This window comes from Pleurodeles waltl, chromosome 8 (genome assembly GCF_031143425.1).
Source record: "Pleurodeles waltl isolate 20211129_DDA chromosome 8, aPleWal1.hap1.20221129, whole genome shotgun sequence".
NCBI lineage: Eukaryota > Metazoa > Chordata > Amphibia > Caudata > Salamandridae > Pleurodeles > Pleurodeles waltl.
This window is the reverse complement of record NC_090447.1, coordinates 451,784,172-451,810,423: the sequence shown is the minus strand read 5'-3', so window position 1 is coordinate 451,810,423 and position 26,252 is coordinate 451,784,172. Positions and strand designations below refer to the sequence as shown.

Below are 26,252 nucleotides of genomic sequence, written 5' to 3'. Positions count from 1 at the left end.
TGCACAGATCTGTGGCATGCTTCATAATTCAGTCCTACATCCGACACAGCTATTGTTGCTGGACGGGCTCAAACACACTTATGGAAGGAGCACTTTAATGGTAGTCCTAAGGACATGGAAGGGATGTGGCCTTTGAAGATTAAAATAGCCTTCAGGTGTACCCAGAATGTTTTTACTTGTTGGTATCAGTTTGGCTGTTTTAAAAACGGGGCAGAGGTGTGAGGAGACTCTATTGGGGCCAGCATCCACAAGTCAACATATTTCAGCCGGTTAATTGTAACCCAAGAAGTTATCTGGCTTTGGTCAGGACCATACAGATCCCCCTTCGGTACTATGATTGCTTGTCTGTTTAGTTTGTATTATTCTGGGTGTGCGCCGCTTGCTCATTTCAAGTCATACATTCACACTCAGGGTGCCCTACAAATAAAAGCATTTTGGCTACATCTGAAGGCCATTTTCATCTTAAAAAAATAAGATCCATCTGTGACTGACTTGGGGCTCATTGATGAAGCTTGCCACTCATCTGTTTGGGTGAGGTTCTGTCTATACAATGAGGACTATTGTACTGGTTATAGGTAGGAAAGAAGTGGTAGATTAGCAAATCCTATTGGTATGACTCTTTAAATATGAATCTTTTGCGTTCTTCAACTGCTCAGTCAACCATGCATCCCTGCAGAAGATTATTTGTTGGTCACTAGGATGTTGCCTCTTAATAGCTGAGGGAAGGAGGAAAACAAGGTATTATGGGTAATTTTAGCTTGTTAGTGAAGTTATGTTTGAATTCATCATACAAAAGGTTGTTGCAAACAAAGTAAGTTAGTAATTACAGTGTTTTGTATCTACGTTTTACTCTTCCCAACACTTATTTTTTAAGCACTTATACTTTATGGATTTCCTTAGTGTTGTCATCTGATGATTTCTGTCTCGTACTCTAAAAATGTTACTGCTTTTTCCCCTTTTCAAAATCAGGAGTGGCTTTCAAAAGGACATGGGGAATACAGAGAAATTTCTAGTGAGAAAGATTTTTTCCCAGAGGTGAAAGAAAGTAAAAATGTAATTTGCCATTTCTACAAAGACTCCACATTCAGGTAAATGGAATATTTAAAAAATGTTTTGCTGTGTTTCCTAAAAGCATGCTAAATCCTTCTCTGATTGAATGTGTACTAAGACTAATATAATAGAGGCACTGAGCATAATTATCTACCTGGCACAGTTCTGATTTTCTACTAGAATAAGCTTGTGCCAGGCTGCTCTTCAGCACTTAGGTGATACAGTTTTCCCCAGTATATAATCCACCCTTTGTCTCATTATAACTTCTACTTTAGAGCACCTTCGTTATCCCATCAAAGGGTGTGAAAGGACCTTACTGTATGGATTGTTCCATACAGGGCATAAATGTATTAACATGAGGAGAAAAGTGGCAGCAGATGACAAGATTATTTTGTAGTTGTCTACATGGACTGTTATATCTGGGAATCTTGACATTGTAAAAGCAACAAGACTTGTTCTCCTAACAACAATTAATGTATTAATTGAAGGCTACCTATGCACCTGACCATAAAAGATCCACAGCCAAAAAGCTCTAGTGAAAGCGCTCCTGAATGTAGAACGTATATTCTCCTTTTTTACTTTCTGACCCAAGAGAGAGACTGTGTCAAACCCCGTTTGGTGGCCCTCAGGGTAGAATGGGAATTTATGCCAACTGCAGTGGTTGAGGGTTTTTGCTGCAGGTGTAATGGGGTCCTTCCTACTACAGCTCTGTAAACGGGGCCAAGCACAACACTCTCTGTGCCCCTTCTTTACTCTGTCCTCTTTCTCTAAGTTGAAGTTCAGTATCCCATATCAGCAGTCCCCATCATACTATTGGCAATGATTAGGCAAAGGTGAGGATGACTTTCATTCTTTCACTGGTCAAACGTGCAACTCTGGTCAGTGTCTGTTTACTCCTTTCAGCAAAAGTATTAAGCATATGCAGCAGATCTGCCTCTCCTACTTGCTGGTTACTGTTGTAGTTAAGGCTGTTCTCCCCAAAAGGTTCATGCTCCCACTCCTGCTGTGTCTCTTCTGCGATGTCCTCACTCACAATGATTGTCATGTGGAGGTGGATCTAGGCTTTCCCCCTCAGCAATGAAACTGCTTTCACTCTCATTCTGCAGTGGCAGCACCAGTCTCTCGAACCTGTGGCAGACTGCTGGGAGACAGTGGAACACTTAATCTGGTAAAGTCTTATTGTAGCTCATATGGGAACTTTACTGAAGAGGTGTTAGTAAGCCACACCTTTGCTGACACAGACAAACTTCTGGTCACACTCCAGATTGAAAAAACAGTCAAGCAGCACGACTCCATAAGAGACTTTGTTTTTTGGGGGGTCTGAGAGGTGGGAGCTGGCAGAATAGGCAAGGGCTCAGCAGGCTTGAATTCAGTGACGAGGATGCCCTAAAAAAACAGATCAGGAACACTCTAAAGACGAAGCAAGAAGATGAGGAAAAAAAGAAAAGACAAATGGACCAAAAAATATAGAAGGGTTGAAAAAGTGGGGAACATTTTGGAAAGGAAGAGGGAAGTGGTGTATTTGCAGATCCCACAATTTAAGAAAGGCTTAATGCATTAAAAGTACTGAATAAACGATGTAGACTTAAGCATACTGAGCACTCACTAATTTGCAATGCAGGAAACATGCAACAACTCCTAAATTTAGACTACCATAATTTCTACTAAGATTTATTAGGTCTTAGGCCCTTACTGGCTGACAGGAGAAATCTGGGAGTAAACAAGCGCTTCTTAAACAGTAAGTTAAGAAAGCAACAGATACTGATGCACGGGGCAAACAGGAAGTTAAAGCGCCAACTGCACAAAGAAGTAAGACTACCAAATATACGTTGACTTGTTAGTGACCTGCTCAGGATTCTGAGTCATTAGTGCTGTGGTGCAGGCAGTAAAAAGTGGGAGGATCGATTACTGGTTTAATTACACAAGATAGACTCCTCTTGGATCACTTGTCTAAAAACTGCATTTCTCCAATTCACTTTTGTTATTGCTCCTGATGATGTAGGCCTGCAGGGTGAGCAATACAGTATGGCTCATATTTTCCTGTATTTAAAAATACAAATGTACCACTCAAAAGAAGATATAACAGAGCATTCAGGTCTCTAAGAAGATACGTCACCCTCTGGTGCATAAGGCTCTTAAATAGAGGAGCATAGTGAGGTAGGTGGGGTGGGGGAGGGGAGTGTGGGGGGGGGCAGTGAGTGGAGATACAGGAGGTAGGCTGGTGGCACGTGTTTGGATGAGGGAAGGCAGAGGGGGCAGGAGGGGGAGTAGGGCAGGTGGATGGCAGTGCCAGTTCTGAGAGAACAGGACTTGGATTAGGACTTGGACCAAGAAAAGTAACTTAACTAGGCAGTCCACCTCGGCAAGAGGAGCATTCGTTCAGTTGCATAGTGTTGAATACAACTGAACGCAGCTGAACATTTGGACATCTGGACACCACAGCAGTTGAGCACTGCTCAGTGCACTGCCTAGTGTGAGTGCGGCAGCCATAGGTGGCTGCCGGGGGAGAGTCCCTCATGGAGGTGGCCTAGCTAGGTCTGGGTGCGGCTTGTGGTGGAGAACCAGTGAGACCCACTCTCCATCTGAGTGCAGCCACAAGACTTTTGGGGCAGTGGGAGCCAGAAGTGAGGGGCTCCTGTCCAACTCTAGCGTCAATCCTATTCCAATCCAGTTCAATCACTTGAGCATCAACCTACAGGACTTTCTGGATCCAACAAGAGCAGGCACTTTCATCTACTCATCCACTCAAGCTCACCAAGACAGTCTAAGCAGCCTGCAGGGTGTAGTAGCGTGCTCGCACCCTCCCTGTTCTGAGGTCTGCGGCAGGAAACGCTGAATCAATAAGACTACAAGCACAAGTAACAAACAACAACTGTACGAAAGGCCTGGGTGGAGGGCGTTGCAGTGGGTGAAGCGGTGCTCAACGGTGAGGGTGAAGTAGCAAGCAGCAAGAGGTGAGTGGCAAAGGGCCTTTTAAATCACTAGCGTACCACTAGTGAACCAATTGGATCCAACTACTCTCATATATCTGCGTCTTCCACCATGTACTAAACATTGAAAAGCCATAGTACCCTACTTGAGCAAGCTAATTTTAAGATAGTCGCATAACCAGCAGGCCTAACAGATTGATTAGACCCATGACGCTCCTGGAAGGGGGCCAGATACATAAGATACAGAAACAAGCACGGAAATTAAGACTGGAAGAACATTCAAGAACCCCTATACTGTCGCCAACACAAGTCTCGCTTGGTAATCGCAAGTGTTGGAAACGGGCCGAAGGCATGAAGGGCGCAGAAGCTGCAAGAAAATTGGAAAGGAGATTGAGCCCTTAAAATATTTGGAGGTAGTAGGAAACCAGCGCATAGGAACTTAGACGCTCGCAGGGCTCGTAGAAAGACGAGAAGGCAACTCGATATAGCAAAACCTACTCCACTTGGGCACACGATTGATTACTCAAGCATGAGCAAACTTGGAATGGAGAAAGTGGATGAAGGAGGCTGCCCCACCTGTCCTAGTGCTGTACTACCCATTGGGATTAAAGTCATTGCTTCGGAAATTAGGGAAACCACAGAAAAAAATTGTCTAGATGGAAAAGACAAGGGCCTGCATGCTAAGGGTTACCCTATCGCCCACAGCCCTGAAGGATCATAAGACAGGAGACAAACAAAAGATTTTAAATATAAAGAAATAATTTATACATAACTACTTTACAAGAGCAAGGAGGGGAGTAGGAGAATCCACCGACCCAGTGGGCACTGAAGCCACACGAACGGTCCTTCATCCACATCTCCCAATCCCACATGTCCCAATCCTACATTGGATGCTCCATATAATCCAACAAGATGTGTTTGAGTCACAATAAGTTCCAGCCTGGATGCCTCAGTAATAGGTGAATTGCTAGATTTGGGCGACACCGCACATACTACAAGGAGAGAAAGTAACAATTTCCTCAATCTTGGCAGCCCACCGAGCACCAATGTTCACCCAGCGGGCCACGACTGTGGACCAGAGGGATCTAGAACAGCTTCCTCTGCATTGATCTGCCACCACTGGGCCAAAGGGCAGGCTAATCTTGTAGAAAACAACAAATGGCAAATAGTGGCAGAGATTCACCAGCCGGAGGATCTACCAAAAGAGAAGACCTAGGTAAGACAATCCTGCTCTGCCCCCCAACAAGGCACAAAGGAAGGGCCCTTGGCATCAAATTTTACACCAGAACTGGATCCGTGGGTCTCTCCAACCTAGTGTGGAAATGCCAGGAAGTGGCAACAAGACAAAGGAGGCTAAGTGTCTACGGTGGAGGAAAGTCAGTTAAATGACGAAAAGGGAGCCGAGGGCAGACCAGATCACAATATAAATACGATCAATGCATCTCTCCTTGTAGCAGTTAAAGCACTTGTCTGTCACATAAGATGGAGATCCATCTAGAACTTACCCACATGTTGGGCCAAATCGTACTTGCACTTGACGACAAACTGAATCTATTAAGTGGTAAGCTAGATAAACTGGACAATACATGGCAGGTTGACAATGTCCAAATGAACCCACAACAATGAAATAATAGACAAACTATCAACTCTGCCAGAGCTACTAGCTAGTCTCTTTCAGCATTACAAAACTGGAGATTAATCCAGCAAAATGGAAAGCGCGCCCCCAGTGGAAAAGCAGTGGATTATGGTACCCTTTGAACCTACCTATAAAAGGGGACCCTCCACTTTTACTGAATAAGAACTTAAAAGGGAAACCCTCAACACTCACAAAAGGCGAGCAAGGAAATAAGGAGATTAGATTAGACAACGGTAAACAAAGCTTAATATACTCAAAGAGTCCAATCGCTACTGACATCAAGGTGGGGGGGGTAATAGTATAGAAGAGCAAGACTCCGGGAAAATCACCAAGACACTGCGCAAATCTGATACCAGGAATAATCGGCAACTAACAAGAAGACAGAAGAAGAAACTGAAAAAAATCTCTTAAAGTTGCAAAAAAACAAAACTCAAGCAGATTGATCCACATAGGAAAGCCATCACAGGCCTCCGGGGACTTATCAAATCTTTCAGCAGAGACAGGCTTCCACTCTGGCTCCCGAAATTTGCTCCAACGCACATTCCACTTTAGATCCTGGGGAAGACATTGGTGGAAAAGGAAAAAACAACCCTCTGATGGGCAGACATGAGGATAGTAGCGGCATAACCCAGACGGCAGGGGACAGAGTAAGCTCCCGCACGGAGGTCCACATTGGCGAAGGCCACGCAAGGGTCACGGAGGTCTCGACCACAAACTGGTATCCACACATTTGGGTGTTATAGATCCGGCACTGGAGATAGAACAGTTTCACATGGGGGAGGATGGCGCTGCGCCCCCTGGAGGGGACCCTCCCAAGAAGAATCCTATGAATCATAATCCTTTAGTGAATTTTTCTACAACAAACCCAATAGAGAGACTACAATGACGCTTGGAATCCGGAAACAATTACAGGAAGAAGTCCTGCAAGGATCAATTTGGTGAACAATTAGAATAGAATCGGAAGGGAGGTGAACCCCCTGGTATCGATACAAGTAAACCTGGATACCAGGCAGCGATTCCAGGAAGATCTCACACAAGGGGCTTGTAATCGAACACAGTAAAGATCTTAAAGCGGGGCGGGACATACGCCCTCCGGCAACCAGACAAAGCGATCCCAGACACCTGCCAACAACACCAGAAAGAACTGTCTCAAAGAACTAACTATCAAACAATTAGAATAGATCCCATAGGGAGACAGGAGACAAGTCCCCTGGCACCAAGACATGAGAACAAGGACCATCAGGCTCACACATTGATACAGGAAATGAAACCGCTCCTAGAAGCAACGGAGCAGCTACAGGAGCATCCGTGGAGCAATGAACAAAACCACAGCATAGCTGACAGCGTTGTCACTAGAGAAAATTATGTTGTTACATAGGTCTGAGAATGTAGTGGAACATTCTGGTACAAAAAAACTAAACCCTGGTTTTCCACAGGTATCAAAGGAACAACTGTCAATTATCTTTTCCCCCCTTATATGCAACACATGGACGTTAGGATATACTTAACAGATCAAATATACTTCGGCTGTTGCATCACATATCAGCTTTAGTGTATCTCTCATCAGAGGATCTTTCAACTGTAAATTTTATTACATACCACATGGATCACCCAGAGAGTCTACATTAACGACATGGGCTGACCCGGGAACGGTAGAAAGAATACTTGAATATGAGGGTTTATTGGAAAACTGGGGTATAAAAATCAGCAAGCCAGATACCTAACGCTACCCTAGAGTTCTGGCCAGGGATCTTAAACCAACACGTCCAACTAAATCTGTCAGCATCCTGCGAGGGACCCTGATGATCAAACCCTCGAAAGTAGACAAGAGAACTGTCATACAATTGACAAGGCACCTAGGAGGAACCCAAGTGAATGATGCAAGCAGTGATGTTAACAAGAGGGAAGCTAGGGACTGGGATTGGCTCCCTGAAGCCTCGGCCATCAAAGGGGAAATGCAGGTTTAGCAAAAGAGGACCCCTCCCTAATTGAGCCAACAAGATGATTGGAATACTCAGCTGGAATGTGGGTGGCCTCTCTCATTGCTAGTCCCAATACTGAAGGCATTTTAATTAATGCAGATATTATATGCCTACAGGAAACATGGATGCCGGCTCCCAAGCCCATATTGGGCTTCTTGACCACACAATCCCCTGCACAAAAGAAAAACCTGTTTGGAACATGCGTGGGTGGTCTTGCAACATATGTCAAGCTAGACCTAGTGGTTAAATTGGTGCCTTGAAAGAAATCAACCTGTGACATGCATGCAATAACCATATACGTTCTAGCTCTCTCCCCAAAAATTACTTCAATGTTGATCATAAATCTGTATATAAATCCTAAGCGGGAAAACAATAAGACAAGGGTCAAAACTATTCTGGACTTATTAAAGGAGTTCTTAAATGACTACCCAGACCACGAGCATCTAATCGCAGGAGACTTTAATACTGCACCTTGGTCAGGAGTTAGGGCTCCATGGAGATGACATAAGATCAACCCTAGAAAGCTTTTTTTTTAAGGAATATGACATGAGTACATCCTACTGCAGCAATACAGTAACAGGTTCACTGATCCCTACGTTTGGAAATATATCCACACTGGACTACATCTTCTTAAGCCCAGCTTTACTACACAGATGTGTATGCCGCAAGGTGATAGGAAGATCAGAGAGTGATCATAATCCCATAGAGATTGACCTCCAAGCACAGAGACTCCAGTCCTACAAAACCAGCAGGCTGCAACTATCAACCAAGCTGTGCCCCCTGACAAAAAGGATCAAATGGAGCTTGTCCTTCAAGAGGAAATACGATCTATGGAAGCAGGTCAACGGCCCATTAAACCTGGGAAGTGGGACAGGCCGAATTAGTGACCAGTGTACAAATACGATTAGGAATTTACATGAGTCACTGTGCAGCTCTATGTATCAAGGGACTGCAGGAAGCAAAAGACAAAGAATTGCCAGGTTTACAACAACTAGGGAATATAGACAGTATAAGTGGAAATCTAGGCGGGCAGAAGCATATTGCAGAAGGAATAAATCCCCAGAAGCGGAAGCTCTTAGGAGGTTAGCGAGGAAAGATTACAAAAAAGCAGTATGGGAGCTGAAACAAAAGGAGATTGAAGAGTGCCGGATCCATCCACATGCATTATCACCAGCAGGCAAAAGTAAAGAGTTTTGGGATATTATGTTAATTCTCTACTCTATGGAACAACAAGTAAGGATAATGCGATATCGGCCTGCGCGTGGGAATCCCACGTAGGCAATTTCTATGTGGATCCTGAAAACTGTATAGCCCTGTGCACCACTGGGTCGTCACATGATTTGGATGGCCATGTAGATAAGGCAATAGAGACCACAACCAGATCAGTGAAAACTGAGATCGGCAACATCAGGAGGGATGCAGCGCTCCGGGCCCAAATGGCCTTCCAGGGTGCATATTTAGAGATGACCAAGATTACTGGGCCAAGCCTTAGAACACCCTCTTTAATTCTTGTTAGACCATTCGGTGAACTCGGGGGCATGGAAAGGGTCAATATTGAACCCAATCTATAAAAGAGGAGACTTCATTCTTACGGAAAACTATAGGCTAATAGCCCTTCTGGATGTGGACGGCAAAGCCTATGCAAGGGTGCTGTTACAAGCACTGGAAAAATGGATAGCAGAGGATAAGATTATATCAATATACCAAACCGGCTTCAGACCGAGCTCTTCCACCTTAGACAACGTGCTAGCCATCTCATATTTAGGCCAGAAAACACTGAAATCATCAGCCCAGTCGATGTATGCTTGCTTTATAGACTATAGTGCAGCCTCTGATGGAGTACTGCGCCATATTCTCTGGAAGAAGCTAGTGGTATGGGGGATACCGGGGAAACTCCTCACCAGCATAATCTAATTATACTCCGACACCTGGATGAGAATCAAGATCACAAACTCCCAGGTCACCAGAAAAATTTACACCAATAAAGGTTTAAAACAGGGTTGTCATTGCACCCTCCCTTTTCAACCTGTATACGGCAGACTTGGGAGTGGGATTTTTTAAAGGAAATACATGCCCCCCGAAATAGGGTAATATTGTGCTCCCCATAATACAATATGCAGACGACCTGGTGCTTCTTGCACAGACCAGAATAGGTTTGAAAAGGGGTTTAGAGATACTGCACAGATACAATGAAAAGAATGATTTAAGGGCGAATGAGGCAAAAACCAAGGTGTTGGTCTTTGGGCAGCACGCCAAAAAAACGCCAAGGGGTATGGAAGCTTGGTCCACTAACAATAGATACAGAAGATAAATAGCACTACCTCGGAGTCTGGTATCAAATACAGGGAAAACATCACACCAGGTAGCAGCAGTAAGAACTAAGGTGGAAAGAGATACCTACGGCTTAACAAAACTCCACCTTCAGCTACGGTTACCAACACCTCAGGCAATCGGGAGGGTCATTAAAGTAAAACTACTCCAGACTGTCACCTTTGGACATTTGGCATTCCCTGGCAGGATAACTACATTTTTAGAAAAGTGCCAGATGAGAGCCTACAGAAGGATATTTCGGATCCCTATCTTAACCAGAAATGCAGGGTTACATTTAGAGTTTAATATAACAAAAAAAACAACAACAACAAAAAAGACCCGGGCACACAAATGTCTAAAGAAAAGGACATAGCTATAATCCAGAATATCACCGGAGCAGAGGGCTTGGCCAAGTCCTCCTTGACCAACAATGTCCAACCATATATGAAAACCGCTTTGGGAGCCCGTCCGTTTCAGAATATTTTGTCAATGACCTCCTAATACTCCCTGTTACGGATTTTAGACTCGACTGGAAGCCTGCATGGGGTGATTCTCAAGATTATGCACTGTGCAAATACCATACTGAATCTATAATACACCTAGTATGTTGCTGCCTGCAGTTGGCCTTGGAGAGATGCCTCCTGCTAAAACCAGTTTTCCTGTAATATGGAGTGAGATCATGCACTGATGCCATAAAGCTAATATTCGGGGCCGGCATCCCAAAGGAACTTGCTTGCTATGGGAAACTTTCTGCTACTATGAGACTAGCCCTACAGAGTGCCCGGAGTCTCCAACGTGCAGAAACGAAAAGGGGAAAGGCAGCCACTAAGAAACAGCATTAACAAAGTGGCTTACTCACCCATGAAAGGCCCACAATAGCATTAGACTTTGAGTTAGACATTGGACTGAATGGGCGTCCCTGTTCGAACTTCAGAGTATATTATTGTGTATTATTATGGCGCTTCTCACGCCTTTTTCACCCATGGAAAGCTCCTTGATAGTTTGAGATTCTGTGCTAGACTTTGGAGCGATAGGTTAGACAGGAAATCTGTTTCTTCTTGCAGCTCTTATTATTGTGCATTATTTTACTTGGTCTTACCTGTGGATATTTTACTGTTAATTTTATGAGACGTTATAATCGCCTTTGCTAGAGCATCCACATAGACATGCATTATAGGTAGAACGCTTATATGTTTAAAGTCACTAGAATGGATAAAAAGGACAGGCTTCTGATTCCAGCACACTTTGCACTCTTCACACTGACACTTGGCAATTGTATGCGGTGAGGCTGAAGAGATTGCATATGCCTAGAAGTATTTTATGGGATTGTATTTGCACTGTATTTTATGCAATTATTTTAAGTAACTATGCAATAAAAGCTACTACTACTTAACAAACTGTAGTGTATTGGATGACACTGTCCCTGAATATAAATTGTTAAAGAAAGTTGATATGAGGCTCATGAACGGGGATATGGCTTAAGAGATCATGGCTTCTGTTGTTCTGACGTCCCATAATACTTCAAACACTCACTGAGATGAGACGGTTTTTATTTGAACTAATACATGGAATACGACTGATTTTTATGTTAAAACCAAAAATATTGCTGCATGGTCAATATATTATAACATACATTTGCTTTAAACAGTAATGGTGGAAAAGCCAAAAATCAATAAAAAGGCAAAAGACTAATTTGTGCTGAAAGTTCTGTGTTGTTTATTATTGTATAATGAGTTATTGTTTCCTTTTGGACAAGAAGATGGGTTTAAAAAACGAGAAGGCTAGTATTTGCTAAATAATGCTTCTAACTTAGATGTTTGAACTGTTGTTAATGCGCTATAATTAAGCCTGTCTGACTGTAGTAAAATTCCTAAGAAGTTTACAAAATGATTACTCACAGTAAAGATTTATCTTGGACTTATTTCTTCATAGTCTCTGATAAACGGGTTCCTGGAAGGCCTTTCAAAAGTGTTCACCCATATGATAAATGATTCTCCTTCTTGGCAGTTAAACTTGAGTTTTCCCATTTGCAAAGTCATGCATCTTTCCTTCCTAAGATTATCATATCAGATACCTTCTTTCTGCACACTGCTTTCCCAGCAGTGAGGGTTCTCCACACATTATATGGCAAATCACTGACTGATAGTACCTTAATAAAACATGACTTGTGATCATCCAAACTTCTTTTTTCAGTTATGGGGCTATTCTCCCAGATTTGGACTCCACAAATCTGCCCATAGTTGTGTTGACAGTAGCATGTATTATTATAACTATAAACAGAACATAACCTTGTTTTAACAGAGCGAAAGTGACTGCTTTGACAAGTGCCCTCATACCGCACATTAGTAGGGCAGCCTCTTGGAAATCAGTTTATAGCTCTACTAAACACTATGCTTTGTTTTTGACTCCTTGACCCAAATCCGCTAACTTATTTGGCTTAATTGTTTTAAACCGGAAAGAAAATAATTGCCTCTTTCAGGCATGCTTTCATTGTTTTGATGCATTTGTTTTATTTGAGTTTTAAACCGGACAGAAAATAATTGCCTCTTTCAGGCATGCTTTCATTGTTTTGATGCATTTTTTTTATTTGAAAGAGCTTATTAGAAAAAGTTTTCTGGGGGTGGTCCGCTTCATATTTTCAGAGAGTTTACTTGTGAATGAAAAGTAGGATTACAGGTAAGTAACTTTATGTTCGATGGCATCTGTCGCTGTAGATACGCATGTTCTGCAATAGCTCGCCATCTGGTGTTGGGCCGGAGTGTTACAAGTTGTTTTTCTTCGAAGAAGTCTTTCGAGTCACGGGACCGAGTGACTCCTCCTTTTGTCTCCATTGCGCATGGGCGTCGACTCCATCTTCGATTGTTTTTTTTCCGCCATCGGGTTCGGACGTGTTCCTGTCGCTCCGAGTTTCGGAACGGAAAATTAGCTAATTTCGGAAGATTTTCGTCGGTATTGTTGCGTTCGGGATCGGCGTACTTACATTCAACACCGCATCGAAGATCGAAGAGCTCCGGTGCCCTTCGGGGTAGTTTTTCGATCCTCCGTCAGGGCCTGGTCGGCCCGACCGCGTGCTGAAGAACGCCGATGGAACGGACCCCGTTTCGTTTCTGCCCCAAATGCCACAATAAATACCCCTACACAGACCAACACTTGGTCTGCAACCTGTGCCTTTCACCTGAGCACAGCGAAAACACCTGCGAGGCCTGTCGTGCGTTCCGGTCCCGAAAAACACTCCGAGACCGTCGAGCCAGAAGACTTCAGATGGCGTCCGCACCGACAGCCCAACGGGAGTTCGAGGAACAGGAAGAGGAAGGTACCTTCTCGATCCAAGACTCAGACTCCGAAGGATTCGACGATACACAAACCGTGAGTAAGATGTCGAAAACCACACAGAGAAACATTTACAAGGCCCAGGGGACGCCACTGCCACCAGGCCATGGCTCGACCCATAAATTCGGTGACCGACCGTCGGCACCGAAAAAGGCCCAAACAGTGCCGAGATCGTCCGACTCCGGTCGAGACACCGGCACGCAGCCTTCTCGGGACCGAGAAAGTGCTGGAGACAAGCCTCGACACCGTGATGCCGGGGTGGACACGGCTCGACGCCGAGACAGCGGCACCGAAACAGATCGACGCCGAGAGGTTTCGGCCCCGAAAAGGAAAAAAGTCACCTCTGAGCCGAAAAAACACGCAGACAAAGTTTCGATGCCGAAACAAACTGCAAGCGACCCAGCTTCAGGCTCTTATACAGAAGAGCACTCGCTAACCTCCCAAATGCAGAAGCATAGATTTGAGGAAGAGCTACAAGCAACTGATGTGGACCATACGCAAAAGCGTATCTTCATTCAGCAGGGGACAGGAAAAATAAGCACCCTTCCCCCCATTAGGAGAAAGAGGAGGTTGGAGTTCCAGACGGATCAAACACCACAACCAAAAGTGGTGAAAAGAGTTACACCACCACCCTCTCCTCCGCCCGTGATTGACGTTTCACCAGCACAAACTCCATCACACTCCCCAGCTCACACCACCATGAGCCAGGGTGACCAAGATCAGGACGCATGGGACCTATACGACGCCCCAGTGTCAGATAACAGCCCGGAGGCATACCCTACAAAGCCATCTCCACCAGAAGACAGCACCGCGTACTCTCAGGTGGTGGCTAGAGCAGCACAATATCACAATGTAAGCCTCCACTCAGAACAGGTCGAGGATGATTTCTTGTTCAACACACTCTCCTCCACCCACAGCTCATACCAAAGCCTGCCTATGCTCCCTGGTATGCTCCGGCACGCAAAAGACATATTTAAGGAGCCGGTCAAAAGTAGGGCAATCACACCAAGGGTGGAAAAAAAGTATAAGCCGCCTCCTACGGACCCGGTTTTCATCACTACACAGCTGCCACCAGACTCTGTTGTTGTAGGAGCAGCTAGGAAAAGGGCCAACTCCCACACATCTGGAGATGCACCACCCCCAGATAAAGAAAGCCGCAAGTTCGATGCAGCTGGTAAGAGAGTCGCAGCACAAGCTGCAAACCAGTGGCGCATCGCGAACTCCCAGGCACTACTTGCGCGCTATGACAGAGCCCACTGGGACGAGATGCAACATCTCATTGAACATCTGCCCAAGGACTTACAAAATAGGGCAAAGCAAGTGGTCGAGGAAGGACAGACCATTTCCAACAACCAGATCCGCTCCTCCATGGACGCTGCAGATACAGCTGCACGGACAATTAATACATCTGTAACTATCAGAAGGCATGCATGGCTCCGAACGTCTGGATTTAAACCAGAGATTCAACAAGCAGTTCTCAATATGCCTTTTAATGAAAAAGAACTGTTCGGTCCAGAAGTGGACACAGCGATTGAGAAACTCAAAAAAGATACGGACACTGCCAAAGCCATGGGCGCACTCTACTCCCCGCAGAGCAGAGGGAATTACAGCACATTCCGTAAAACGCCCTTTCGAGGGGGGTTTCGAGGTCAAAGCACACAAGCCAGCACCTCACAAGCCACACCGTCCAGTTACCAGGGACAGTATAGAGGAGGTTTTCGGGGACAATATAGAGGAGGGCAATTCCCTAGAAATAGAGGAAGATTTCAAAGCCCCAAAGCCCCTACTACTAAACAGTGACTCACAGGTCACTCACCCCCTCCACACAACACCAGTGGGGGGAAGAATAGGTCATTATTACAAAGCATGGGAGGAAATCACTACAGACACTTGGGTTCTAGCAATTATCCAACATGGTTATTGCATAGAATTTCTACAATTCCCTCCAAACATACCACCAAAAGCACAAAATTTAACAACACACCATTCCAATCTCCTGGAGATAGAAGTGCAGGCATTATTGCAAAAGAATGCAATCGAATTAGTGCCAAACACACAAATAAACACAGGAGTTTACTCACTGTACTTTCTGATACCAAAGAAGGACAAAACACTGAGACCAATCCTAGACCTCAGAGTAGTGAACACTTTCATCAAATCAGACCACTTCCACATGGTCACACTACAAGAAGTATTGCCATTGCTAAAGCTGCACGACTACATGGCAACTTTAGACCTCAAGGATGCTTATTTCCATATACCAATACACCCATCGCACAGGAAATACCTAAGGTTTGTATTCAAAGGAATACATTACCAATTCAAGGTACTGCCTTTCGGATTAACAACCGCACCAAGAGTCTTTACCAAATGTCTAGCGGTAGTCGCAGCACACATAAGAAGGCAGCAAATACATGTGTTCCCATATCTAGACGACTGGCTAATCAAGGCCCATTCGTTAATAGAGTGCTCAAATCACACAAATCATATCATACAAACCCTCTTCAAACTAGGGTTCACCGTCAATTTCACAAAATCCAAAATTCTGCCACGCAAGGTACAACAATACCTGGGAGCCATAATAGACACATCAAAAGGAGTAGCCACTCCAAGTCCACAAAGAATTCAAAATTTCAACACCATCATACAACGCATGTATCCAACACAAAACATACAAGCAAAGATGGTATTACAACTCCTAGGCATGATGTCATCATGCATAGCCATTGTCCCAAACGCAAGACTGCACATGAGGCCCTTACAACAATGCCTAGCATCACAGTGGTCTCAAGCACAGGGTCACCTTCTAGATCTGGTGTTAATAGACCGCCAAACTTACCTCTCGCTTCTGTGGTGGAACAACATAAATTTAAACAAGGGGCGGCCTTTCCAAGACCCAGTGCCACAATACGTAATAACAACAGATGCTTCCATGACAGGGTGGGGAGCACACCTCGATCAACACAGCATACAAGGACAATGGAACGTACATCAAACAAAACTGCATATCAATCACCTAGAACTTCTAGCAGTTTTTCAAGCACTAAAAGCTTTCCAACCAATAATAGTTCACAGATACATTCTCGTCAAAACAGACAACATGACAACAATGTATTATCTAAACAAGCAGGGGGGGACGCACTCCACGCAGTTAAGCCTGCTAGCACAAAAAATTTGGCATTGGGCAATTCACAACCAAATTCGCCTAATTGCACAGTTTATACCAGGGATACAAAACCAACTCGCAGACAATCTCTCTCGAGATCACCAACAGGTCCACGAATGGGAAATTCACCCCCAAATTCTGAACACTTATTTCAAACTCTAGGGAACACCTCAGATAGACTTGTTTGCGACAAGGGAGAACGCAAAATGCCAAAACTTCGCATCCAGATACCCACACAAACAATCCCAAGGCAATGCCCTATGGATGAACTGGTCAGGGATATTTGCTTACGCTTTTCCTCCTCTCCCTCTCCTTCCTTACCTGGTAAACAAACTCAGTCAAAGCAAACTCAAACTCATATTGATAGCACCAACTTGGGCAAGGCAACCCTGGTACACAACGCTGCTAGACCTATCAGTGGTACCCTGCATCAAATTGCCCAACAGGCCAGATCTGTTGACACAGCACAACCAAAAGATCAGACACCCAGATCCAGCATCGCTGAATCTAGCAATCTGGCTCCTGAAATCCTAGAATTCGGGCACTTACAACTTACCCAAGAATGTATGGAAGTCATAAAACAAGCAAGAAGGCCATCCACCAGGCACTGCTATGCAAGTAAATGGAAGAGGTTTGTTTGCTACTGCCATATTAATCAAATACAACCATTACACACAACTCCAGAACAAGTAGTGGGTTACTTGCTTCACTTACAAAAATCTAACCTAGCTTTCTCTTCCATTAAGATTCACCTTGCAGCAATATCTGCATACCTGCAAACTACCTATTCAACTTCCCTATATAAAATACCAGTCATTAAAGCATTCATAGAGGGCCTTAGGAGAATTATACCACCAAGAACACTACCTGTTCCTTCATGGAACCTAAATGTTGTCCTAACTAGACTTATGGGTCCACCTTTTGAACCCATGCACTCCTGCGACATACAGTTCCTAACCTGGAAGGTGGCATTTCTCATCGCCATTACTTCCCTAAGAAGAGTAAGCGAGATTCAGGCGTTTACTATACAGGAACCTTTCATACAACTACACAAAAATAAAGTCGTCCTAAGGACCAATCCTAAATTTTTGCCAAAGGTTATTTCACCGTTCCATCTAAATCAAACAGTGGAACTTCCAGTGTTCTTTCCACAGCCAGATACCGTAGCTGAAAGGGCACTACATACATTAGATGTCAAAAGAGCATTAATGTATTACATTGACAGAACAAAAAACATCAGAAAGACTAAACAACTCTTTATTGCATTTCAAAAACCTCACGCAGGAAACCCAATTTCAAAACAAGGTATAGCCAGATGGATAGTTAAATGCATCCAAATCTGCTACCTTAAAGCTAAACGACAGCTGCCCATTACACCAAGGGCACACTCAACCAGAAAGAAAGGTGCTACCATGGCCTTTCTAGGAAACATCCCAATGCAAGAAATATGTAAGGCAGCCACATGGTCTACGCCTCACACATTCACCAAGCACTACTGTGTAGACGTGTTATCCGCACAACAAGCCACAGTAGGTCAAGCCGTATTAAGGACATTATTTCAGACTACTTCCACTCCTACAGGCTGATCCACCGCTTTGGGGAAATAACTGCTTACTAGTCTATGCAGAACATGCGTATCTACAGCGACAGATGCCATCGAACTGAAAATGTCACTTACCCAGTGTACATCTGTTCGTGGCATCAGTCGCAGTAGATTCGCATGTGCCCACCCGCCTCCCCGGGAGCCTGTAGCAGTTTGGAAGTTACCTTCAATTATTTATATATGTATCATCTCAACCTTAAATAGGTGCATACTTAGTCACTCCATTGCATGGGCACTATTACTACAATTCAACTCCTACCTCACCCTCTGCGGGGGAAAAACAATCGAAGATGGAGTCGACGCCCATGCGCAATGGAGACAAAAGGAGGAGTCACTCGGTCCCGTGACTCGAAAGACTTCTTCGAAGAAAAACAACTTGTAACACTCCGGCCCAACACCAGATGGCGAGCTATTGCAGAACATGCGAATCTACTGCGACTGATGCCACGAACAGATGTACACTGGGTAAGTGACATTTTCATTCTTATCCACCATCTATTTCTCTCCAAAGTAGTCAGTTTTGCTAAAAAAGAATGAAGAATGCTCATGCTAGTCTCTCATGTGATTTGCTGCAAGCTCATCCCTGTGATTCTAACTGCAATTTCTATTTTTAGATGCAAAATATTTGATAAGCATTTAACCGTTTTGGCAAAAAAACATATCGAGACAAAGTTCATCAAACTGAACGTTGAGAAAGCCCCATTCCTAACTGAGAGGCTTCGCATCAAAGTGATACCGACTTTAGCACTAGTGAAAGATGGGAAGACTAAAGATTATGTTGTTGGCTTCACTGACCTGGGCAACACAGATGACTTCACTACAGAGATCTTGGAGTGGCGACTAGGCTGTGCTGATATCATCAGTTACAGGTAATACGTGGATTTGAAAACAAAACCCTTACTAGACCTTTTTTTTTGGGGGGGGGGGGGGAGGGTAGAAAGCTGAAATTTACAACTGATGACAATATGTTCTTGAAGTCGATTTTTCAAAAATGTATTTTGGAACACAACACATTTAAATGGTGTAGAAAGTAGGATGTATTGAAAGTGATGATGATTAAAAGGTAAAGAAAGCTATGATCTAGTGTGACCGAAGAAATCATGCCGTTCATAACCCTGCAAATACAGAGAAGGTGCCAGTTTTGACATCATTAGACCATTTTTAAATATATTTATTAATATTGAACATTTATTTAGAGCAGCAGTGGAGAGGTCAACAAAAGATTTCTCATAATATTTTACACAGTGCCTTAGGTTTATGTTTTCATTTGTTTTTTGCCAAATGTCACCATTTCCATTTTATGAACTCCTCAGTCTGTCGTCCTCCTTTTTTCAAGCATTTAATCTGAATATGACTGTTTGTAAGACAAAGAATGAGGGTTCGAAGTTTCAATTACTTTCATCTTTGAATTGTACCTTTTCCAAATCGATTCTTGATCATATGTTACAACTGAATCTCATTGAAAGAGGCTGGTGTGAAGAATTTAAAAAATGGCACATATCTCGCAACCTCAAGTAGTACAATAAACATGTTTCACAGCTCGTACAACAATGCTGCTGCTCAGGTTATTTATTGTAGCAGCCACCATTTGCAAGGCATCGTAGTGCATTATGTAATTGGGCCCATTTTCTTGTGGAACTTGGTTGGCCATTATTATATATTAATTGTATTGGATGTTTGTTGGTGTTCGTCTGAGAATAGTAGAGAAGATGTTAAATGTTTAGCTTAGAAGTGTTTTGTATGGATGATGGCTTATTATGATGCAGTGTTGTGTTAAAGTTGAATTAATCAAAGTCTTTGGTTGTTGTGCTGTTGGTTTGACAGTAGTTTTAGGCAAGTATTTGGCATAAATGCTATGTTGTGCATAAGAGGTTCATTTTTTCTGTCCAATGTGGGATAAGAGTATGACCATTTGAAGCTGCATTGGAGTGATGGTGCATGATAATATTATTGAATGGCGGGTGCTGTTGATTATTAATTGGACCCAGAATATAGTATATAAGAAATGTTGTCTGCGTGTTGTAAGTACTTTCTATAATGTACCATGAGGAAGGATGTGTCAAGGTTGGGGCACGTGTGGGACCTGAAACCAAAAAGGTGTTATTCACTAAACCAGAGATGCCATGCCTATCCTTGTATACTGGTGATCATGTCTCAGTCAGTCATGGCAGGCATACAAAAGGCAACTTTCCAGTTTTAGATTTGTCCCTAACTGGGTACAAGAGGTGCTGTAGAAATGGCATTACATTGTTGAACAAGTACTGCTGGTGTAACGTGGCTGTGATGTATACAAAGATCCACTTGAAAGTGGGCTTTGAGCCACATGGCTTGCCTCAATATAATAGTGTTGAAAAGGCAAATAGTGCCCTAGTGAACTCTATTTAAGGCACACTGTGTATGGGACCAACCTGCCAGACAGTAGTGCTTGAGGCACTTGACTGCCAGAACAGCTGCTGCTCTATAGCTCCTCATCTTAGATGAACATCCAGAAAGGTGAAGAATTGTTAAAGGGTCAGCAGGAAAATGTACTTGCCGGTTGAACATGGACTTTGGTGCGGAGTCTCTCCAGGACACAACAGGGCCACACAGAAGCTTGGAAGTCAGGATAAGAAAATCGTTGATAGCCTGCTCATATCCTCAGCCCTGCAGCACCATAGTCTGATAGACATGAACAAACTAGTCATTCCAACTGAGAGAACCTGTTGCAGAGACTCAAATGGAAGGATGGGTCAATATTATTATAAGTATCAAGAATGTAACAAAAACCACAATTTCACTGAATAATTTCCATGATGAAGACCTTTGTCCATCCCCCCGTGACAAAACATATCACAGCCTATACCAAACAAATGCCCAGATTCAGAACTTTCATTTCAGAACAATTGTGCTACTTTTGCTCACTCTTAAGCACATCTGGATTCACACTTCTGCCCTTGCACTCTGCCTCCTCTCTCATACACAGTTGCTCTCATCCCAACCATTCCTCACTCACTTTTGTCACTTGTTCTGCTTTCACTCACATGCATCATGCTTGTACTATTCTTGCCTTCTACCACTCACCCCTCACCTTTCACTCTTGCAGTTTTCATTCACACTGACATTTATTCAAACTGACACTCCAGCTCATGCTGTTTTCTTAGTGAAGAAAAAAACAATCTGCATCTCCAACCTGTGCCAAGGATTGTAGAGCATATGATGGCCCATACTAAGATTATTTCTCACCATTCAAAGCCCTCAATTCACCATGTAATACAGAGCCACGTTTAGCAGCCAGTTACCAAAGGGACAATTGTCTAAGGGTCGTAATTATGAATGTAGCTGGGCCCAAAATGATAGACTTCTCCACATCAACCGGGGGCATGGATTAGGGCCTCTACAATCTGTCTCATACCAGGAAGATGGAGAAAGGAAAGGGCCACCTGTATACTAGGAGGCGGGGGGACAACTGAGGTTGTGTCCACCCCCCCATCCCCCCCCCCTGGAAAATAAGTGGCAAAATGCAAGGCCAAAGATCCCTCTTATTCTTGTATTCAAAGCGAAGGAGACCAGTGAGGGGGAGCAAGACAACTGAGCCTTTTGGTCGACCGGCGTAGTGGATTAAAGACGAGAGAGAAGCCTGAACGTTGCCATTATAAAAACGTTTTAACATCCGGTCTGAATATACTCAATAAAAAGGCAAGTCTTGCGGTAAAATAGTTTTTTGTTTAGCAGTTTTACAGTCCCATTTTTTTGCATTTTTCCACCATTTAGTGGAGAGGCAAACAGAGGTGTTTGGGAGCAGCAGTATGGTGAAGATTTGGGTACTGAGGAAATAGAATTCTTTGTCACCAGCTCTGTGGCCCAGGCAGGCTGAAGCCTTTACTTAACAATGCAGAGACCTACATATATGCACTAATGCTGACCCAGTGACATTAGAGTGGACCTCCATACGTCATTCAGTGACACCGTCCTTGAGAATCAGGGTTGTGATTTTTTTTATTTTTTCTCCTTTCATAACCAGGGTGGCCGCCTGAGGATTGAAGAGTCTTGGTGGGGAAAAAATAGTGCTGGTGGTGCACCTTAGCAACAGCTGACACAAATAAATTAACTCAGTACTCTGAGGTAGCCTCCAGCCAAAAGTACAGGAAGACTATTGGGGATATTAGTTAAGGGGGTGATGAGTCACTTTAAGCAATAATCTTAATCCTTGTTAGTGTGAGTCTCTGCATTAACCTGAGATGAACCCACTGGTATTTGTCACAGAGAAGACAACCTTAATTTAGATGCAATGTGTAACGTATTTATGCAGTCCCAAACAGTAATAAAATGGAAATATAACACTAGAAGAATCCCAAACCATTTTAGAAAAATACAGTACATTTTAATTAAAGAACACCAAAATGCCATAATTCAAAAATGGGGAACCAAAAATATAAATGTATTTAAAGTTCAAGGTTCAAAACAGTGGCAAAGAGCTTTAAGCACCAATCAACGTCTTCTGGTTGTCCTTGACTGAAACTTAAGCGAAAGTTGAGATCCACTGCGATGCAGTGCAGGTCTGGTGCAAAAACCAGGTTGCACCCACTCTGAAATTTTACCTCCGAACTCTTAGTCACTGAAATGGAAGTCAAATACCCTCAAGGGGGCAAGGGAGCAGGCTGTGGCCAAAGAGGGCTCCATAACATCAAATAGCTGCTAGACAAGGTCCCTGTGAAGCTGTTGATGTTTGGTGGGAAAGCTCAGAGCAGGGGAAATTTGAACTTCGTACCCAAGGACGGCTTCTCATTGGCCAGATACTTTTGGCACCTCCTCCCAGTTAAGATTTCTACTTTCGGATTCAGGCACTTTTGTGCTTGTACAGGGCTCGAAAAATCTACTTGACTGTCTTATCTGATCAGGTTGAGCTATTTTTAGGAATTACTCTCCCCTTCTGGTGAGTTGACACTGAACAGGTGTTCTGTTCAGTTAAAAAGTGGAGGGGCTATAATAGATGCCTTTAATCTTGTTCTTATGTCACATTTTCTCTGTGTTCACAGTCGAAGGTCAAGTCAGTTTTTTTTAAAATTAATTTTCCTTATGACTGCAAGGTTACAGGACTTTGTAAGGTGAACTGTAACACCTGCTGCTTATAATGTAAAATAAAAGGATATTGGGCGTCAGGTTTTTCCTAACACACAACATTTAAATGTCTAAGTCAACTGTGCAAACATTTCAAAATATATTTCAGTAGTTGTGAAAGCCCTCCTATATATTTCTGTGTGATGAAAAAAAATATTTTAATAGGATGAAAACAAATCGGAATAGTTCACATGTTGATGTGCAAAGGATATGTTTTCTGAAAGCCAATTGTCACAGATTGTTAATATACCATATATTTTTATCAGTAAAGCTGCAAGCTAGTGGAGAGTTTTTTTGACATTTCTTGGAAAGGTACTGTGTGTAGATGACAATATGTTACCATATCATGGTTTAGTAATATATTTATTAAAATTGAGTGTTTAAACAAACTGAGAAACACTCCTGCCCTGATGGCAATGTCAGTAAGCTAAAAAGTCCTGGGTTATGTGGGCTAGTCGCCATGGGTATGTGGGCGAGTTTCTTGTGATACATGCAGCAAACTTTAGTCTGCTTAATCAAACAAGTTTTTTTTTGTACTGCAGAAATGCTGAGATCACTCATTTGAAGATGCAATTATATGTGAGAAAGAAGAAAAAGATGACTCTGTAAACTATTTGTCTAGGATCACACAATTTGAGACCCGTTTATGGGTCAAGTACATTAGTTAGGTCGAATTGATTATTTGAGTTACTCGACCTGTAGGTCTAGTAACACTTATGTTTTTTTCTAGGCCTGTTGTATCATTCCAGTGGGGAAAGGATTCAGGCTATTGCGGAAGATGGTTCCATGAGGTCAGATAGCTACTCCGCAAAATCCTGCTAAATGAGATTTGTTGTGGGGGAAAAGCTTTGAGAATAGCAGCCTGAATCTTTGGCCGAGTAGCAATGCACCTTCATCGTATCTGCTTGATGGATCACAGTCCTCTGGATGTCTTTGAAGTCAAGAGGTTTCTATGTCCCAGACTGCAGGAAACTTTAAGAGGAGTACACAGTGACACAACCAAGGGTCGAAGGACCTTCCATACAGCACTTGGGGATTATTAGTCACTCCTCCAGAGGCCAGCAGCAGTGTTTAGGGCTGTTCAAATTGGAACTGGTCAGCTGGAAAGGTGCAGGAAAGACCCACTTCTTGGGTACAAGAGGGAAACAGGGGTGTGGAATTTATTAAAATATCTACTTGTCCAGGGGACAGGTTGCTTCTCAAATCTACTTGTCCTGTAAAAAGATCTACTTGTCCCTTTGGTGCCATGTAGTGTGGCGACAAATTATGGCAGCAATTAATAGCCTCTCTGATTATGCCAGGGCTACTATCATAGTAGGGCTTGAATACTTGGAGTTTCAATCCCTACTGTAGCAATTTCCTTATTTTGCCACCTTTCTGCAGATCTGCATACTGGGGCTGGAGGAAGCAGTAAGCAATAGTTCCAAGGCTGGAATGCCTTTGAGTCTGCAAACCTACTAACCTGCATGTTTTAAAGATTTTTACCAGCTTCTCTCTAATATTTTCCCATAATAAGAAAGGTTGGACATTTACTCCTGACAATGGCAGAATTAGAACTTCTTCCAGGGTTGGGAAGAAAGTGGCTGGAGGGAAAATGAACTTGCAAATGCTCAATAGATTTTCACATGAGCAAATCTACACATCGTATTTACCCACGCTAAAATACAGTTCACAAATATTTTATAGGGGTACGACATATACCATGGGTGCACTTTTGTGACTTTCTTTAAGAATTTGGGGCCACAAGTAGGTAGGTTCAGATTTGTGACCTGCAAATTGCAAGTCGCAAATCCGAATGTAGGATGGTGTCCTTGACACCATCTGTGATTCGCAAAGGCTTCGCAAATGCCCACATCATGAATAATCATGAGGTGGGTCGCAATTTGCGACCCCCTCACGAATGGTGGCCTGCTGGAGACAGCAGACCACCTTGTCTGTGACTGCTTTTCAATAAAGCAGTTTTTTTTTTGTAATGCAGCCAGTTTTCCTTAAAGGAAAACGAGATGCATAACAAAAACGAAAAATGAAACGTTTTCGTTTAATTTTTTCAGAGCAGGCAGTGGTCCGCAGGACCACTGCCTGCTCTGAAAAAATGTTTACAGTGACATTCACAATGGGGAAGGGGTCCCACGGGGATCCCTTCCGCGAAAGTGTTAGCACCCATTTGAAATGGGTGCAAACTGCGACTGGTTTGCGCCCGCGTTCGCGGTCACAAAACAATCCTACATTGCACTGCGAGTTGCAATTAGGAAGGGAACACCCCTTACTAATTGCGAGTCGCAAACCCGTTTTGTGATTCGGTAACCAGGTTACTGAATCGCAAAACTGGGTTTGTGCATCGCAATGTGCTTTTTGCACGTCGCAAACAGCGAAAGTCGCTGTTTGCGACATGCAAAAAGCTACCTACATGTGGGTCTTGGTCCCTAATTAGGTCTGGTGTTAACAAAGACATTTTGTTTTTATTAAACTTCTATTTCTCTCTCTTTCGGCTGGCTTTACTGTGAGTGATCGCATTCTGCTCTTCCACAAGGAGCATATTGCCACACAAAGTAGTTTTGTTCAGTGTCAGGAACTACAGTGGCAATCAGTGACGTAACGAAACTGGAGGGTGCCCCTTTGCAAAGAACATGGAGGAGCCCCCTCTCCACACTCACTCAGGGCAGGTGCTGTGCTGACGGGGCCCCCTGGAGGGCGGCTGCGGGGCCTTTGTTATGCCGCTGGCGGCAACGTGTGCTTTAAGAGTTCAAAAACTTTTTGGGGGGGTTTTGCCAATGTTTGTTACAATGTTGAGGGCCTGGTAGCTCCCACAACAATAAAGTGTTACAAAAGCCATGTCAAAACAAGACACGCATTGATGAAACTAAAAGACGTATAAAAGTATGTCAGATCAGTTGGCTTTGTCAGTGTTTGTTTATTTTCATGCTTCCCATAATCGTGTTGAAAATGGTTACACTGATTTTCTATTAGAAATATTTTTGGGAAATACTAGCATGCATCAACACATTTTACTAAATGACACTTCATTTGCATATAATCAGAGAGCATTCTGGGAGCATTATACCTAGCCTCTTAGTCTAAACTTTTCAAACGTGTGTACACGTTTTTTTTTTTTTGTACTGAAACCAACGTCAGTAGTGAAGTGTGACCT

At 43.4% G+C, this 26,252-nt stretch overlaps 1 protein-coding gene across 1 annotated transcript in view; it reads left to right on the top strand.

Moving 5' to 3' along the window:
- Nucleotides 1–26,252, top strand: part of TXNDC9 (thioredoxin domain containing 9) — a 157,735-nt gene that overhangs the window by 76,540 nt on the left and 54,943 nt on the right. The window contains exons 3-4 of the mRNA XM_069204388.1: nt 970–1,088; nt 18,622–18,876. Of these exons, the coding sequence (XP_069060489.1) occupies nt 970–1,088; nt 18,622–18,876 (374 nt within the window). The remainder of the gene's footprint in view (nt 1–969; nt 1,089–18,621; nt 18,877–26,252) is intronic.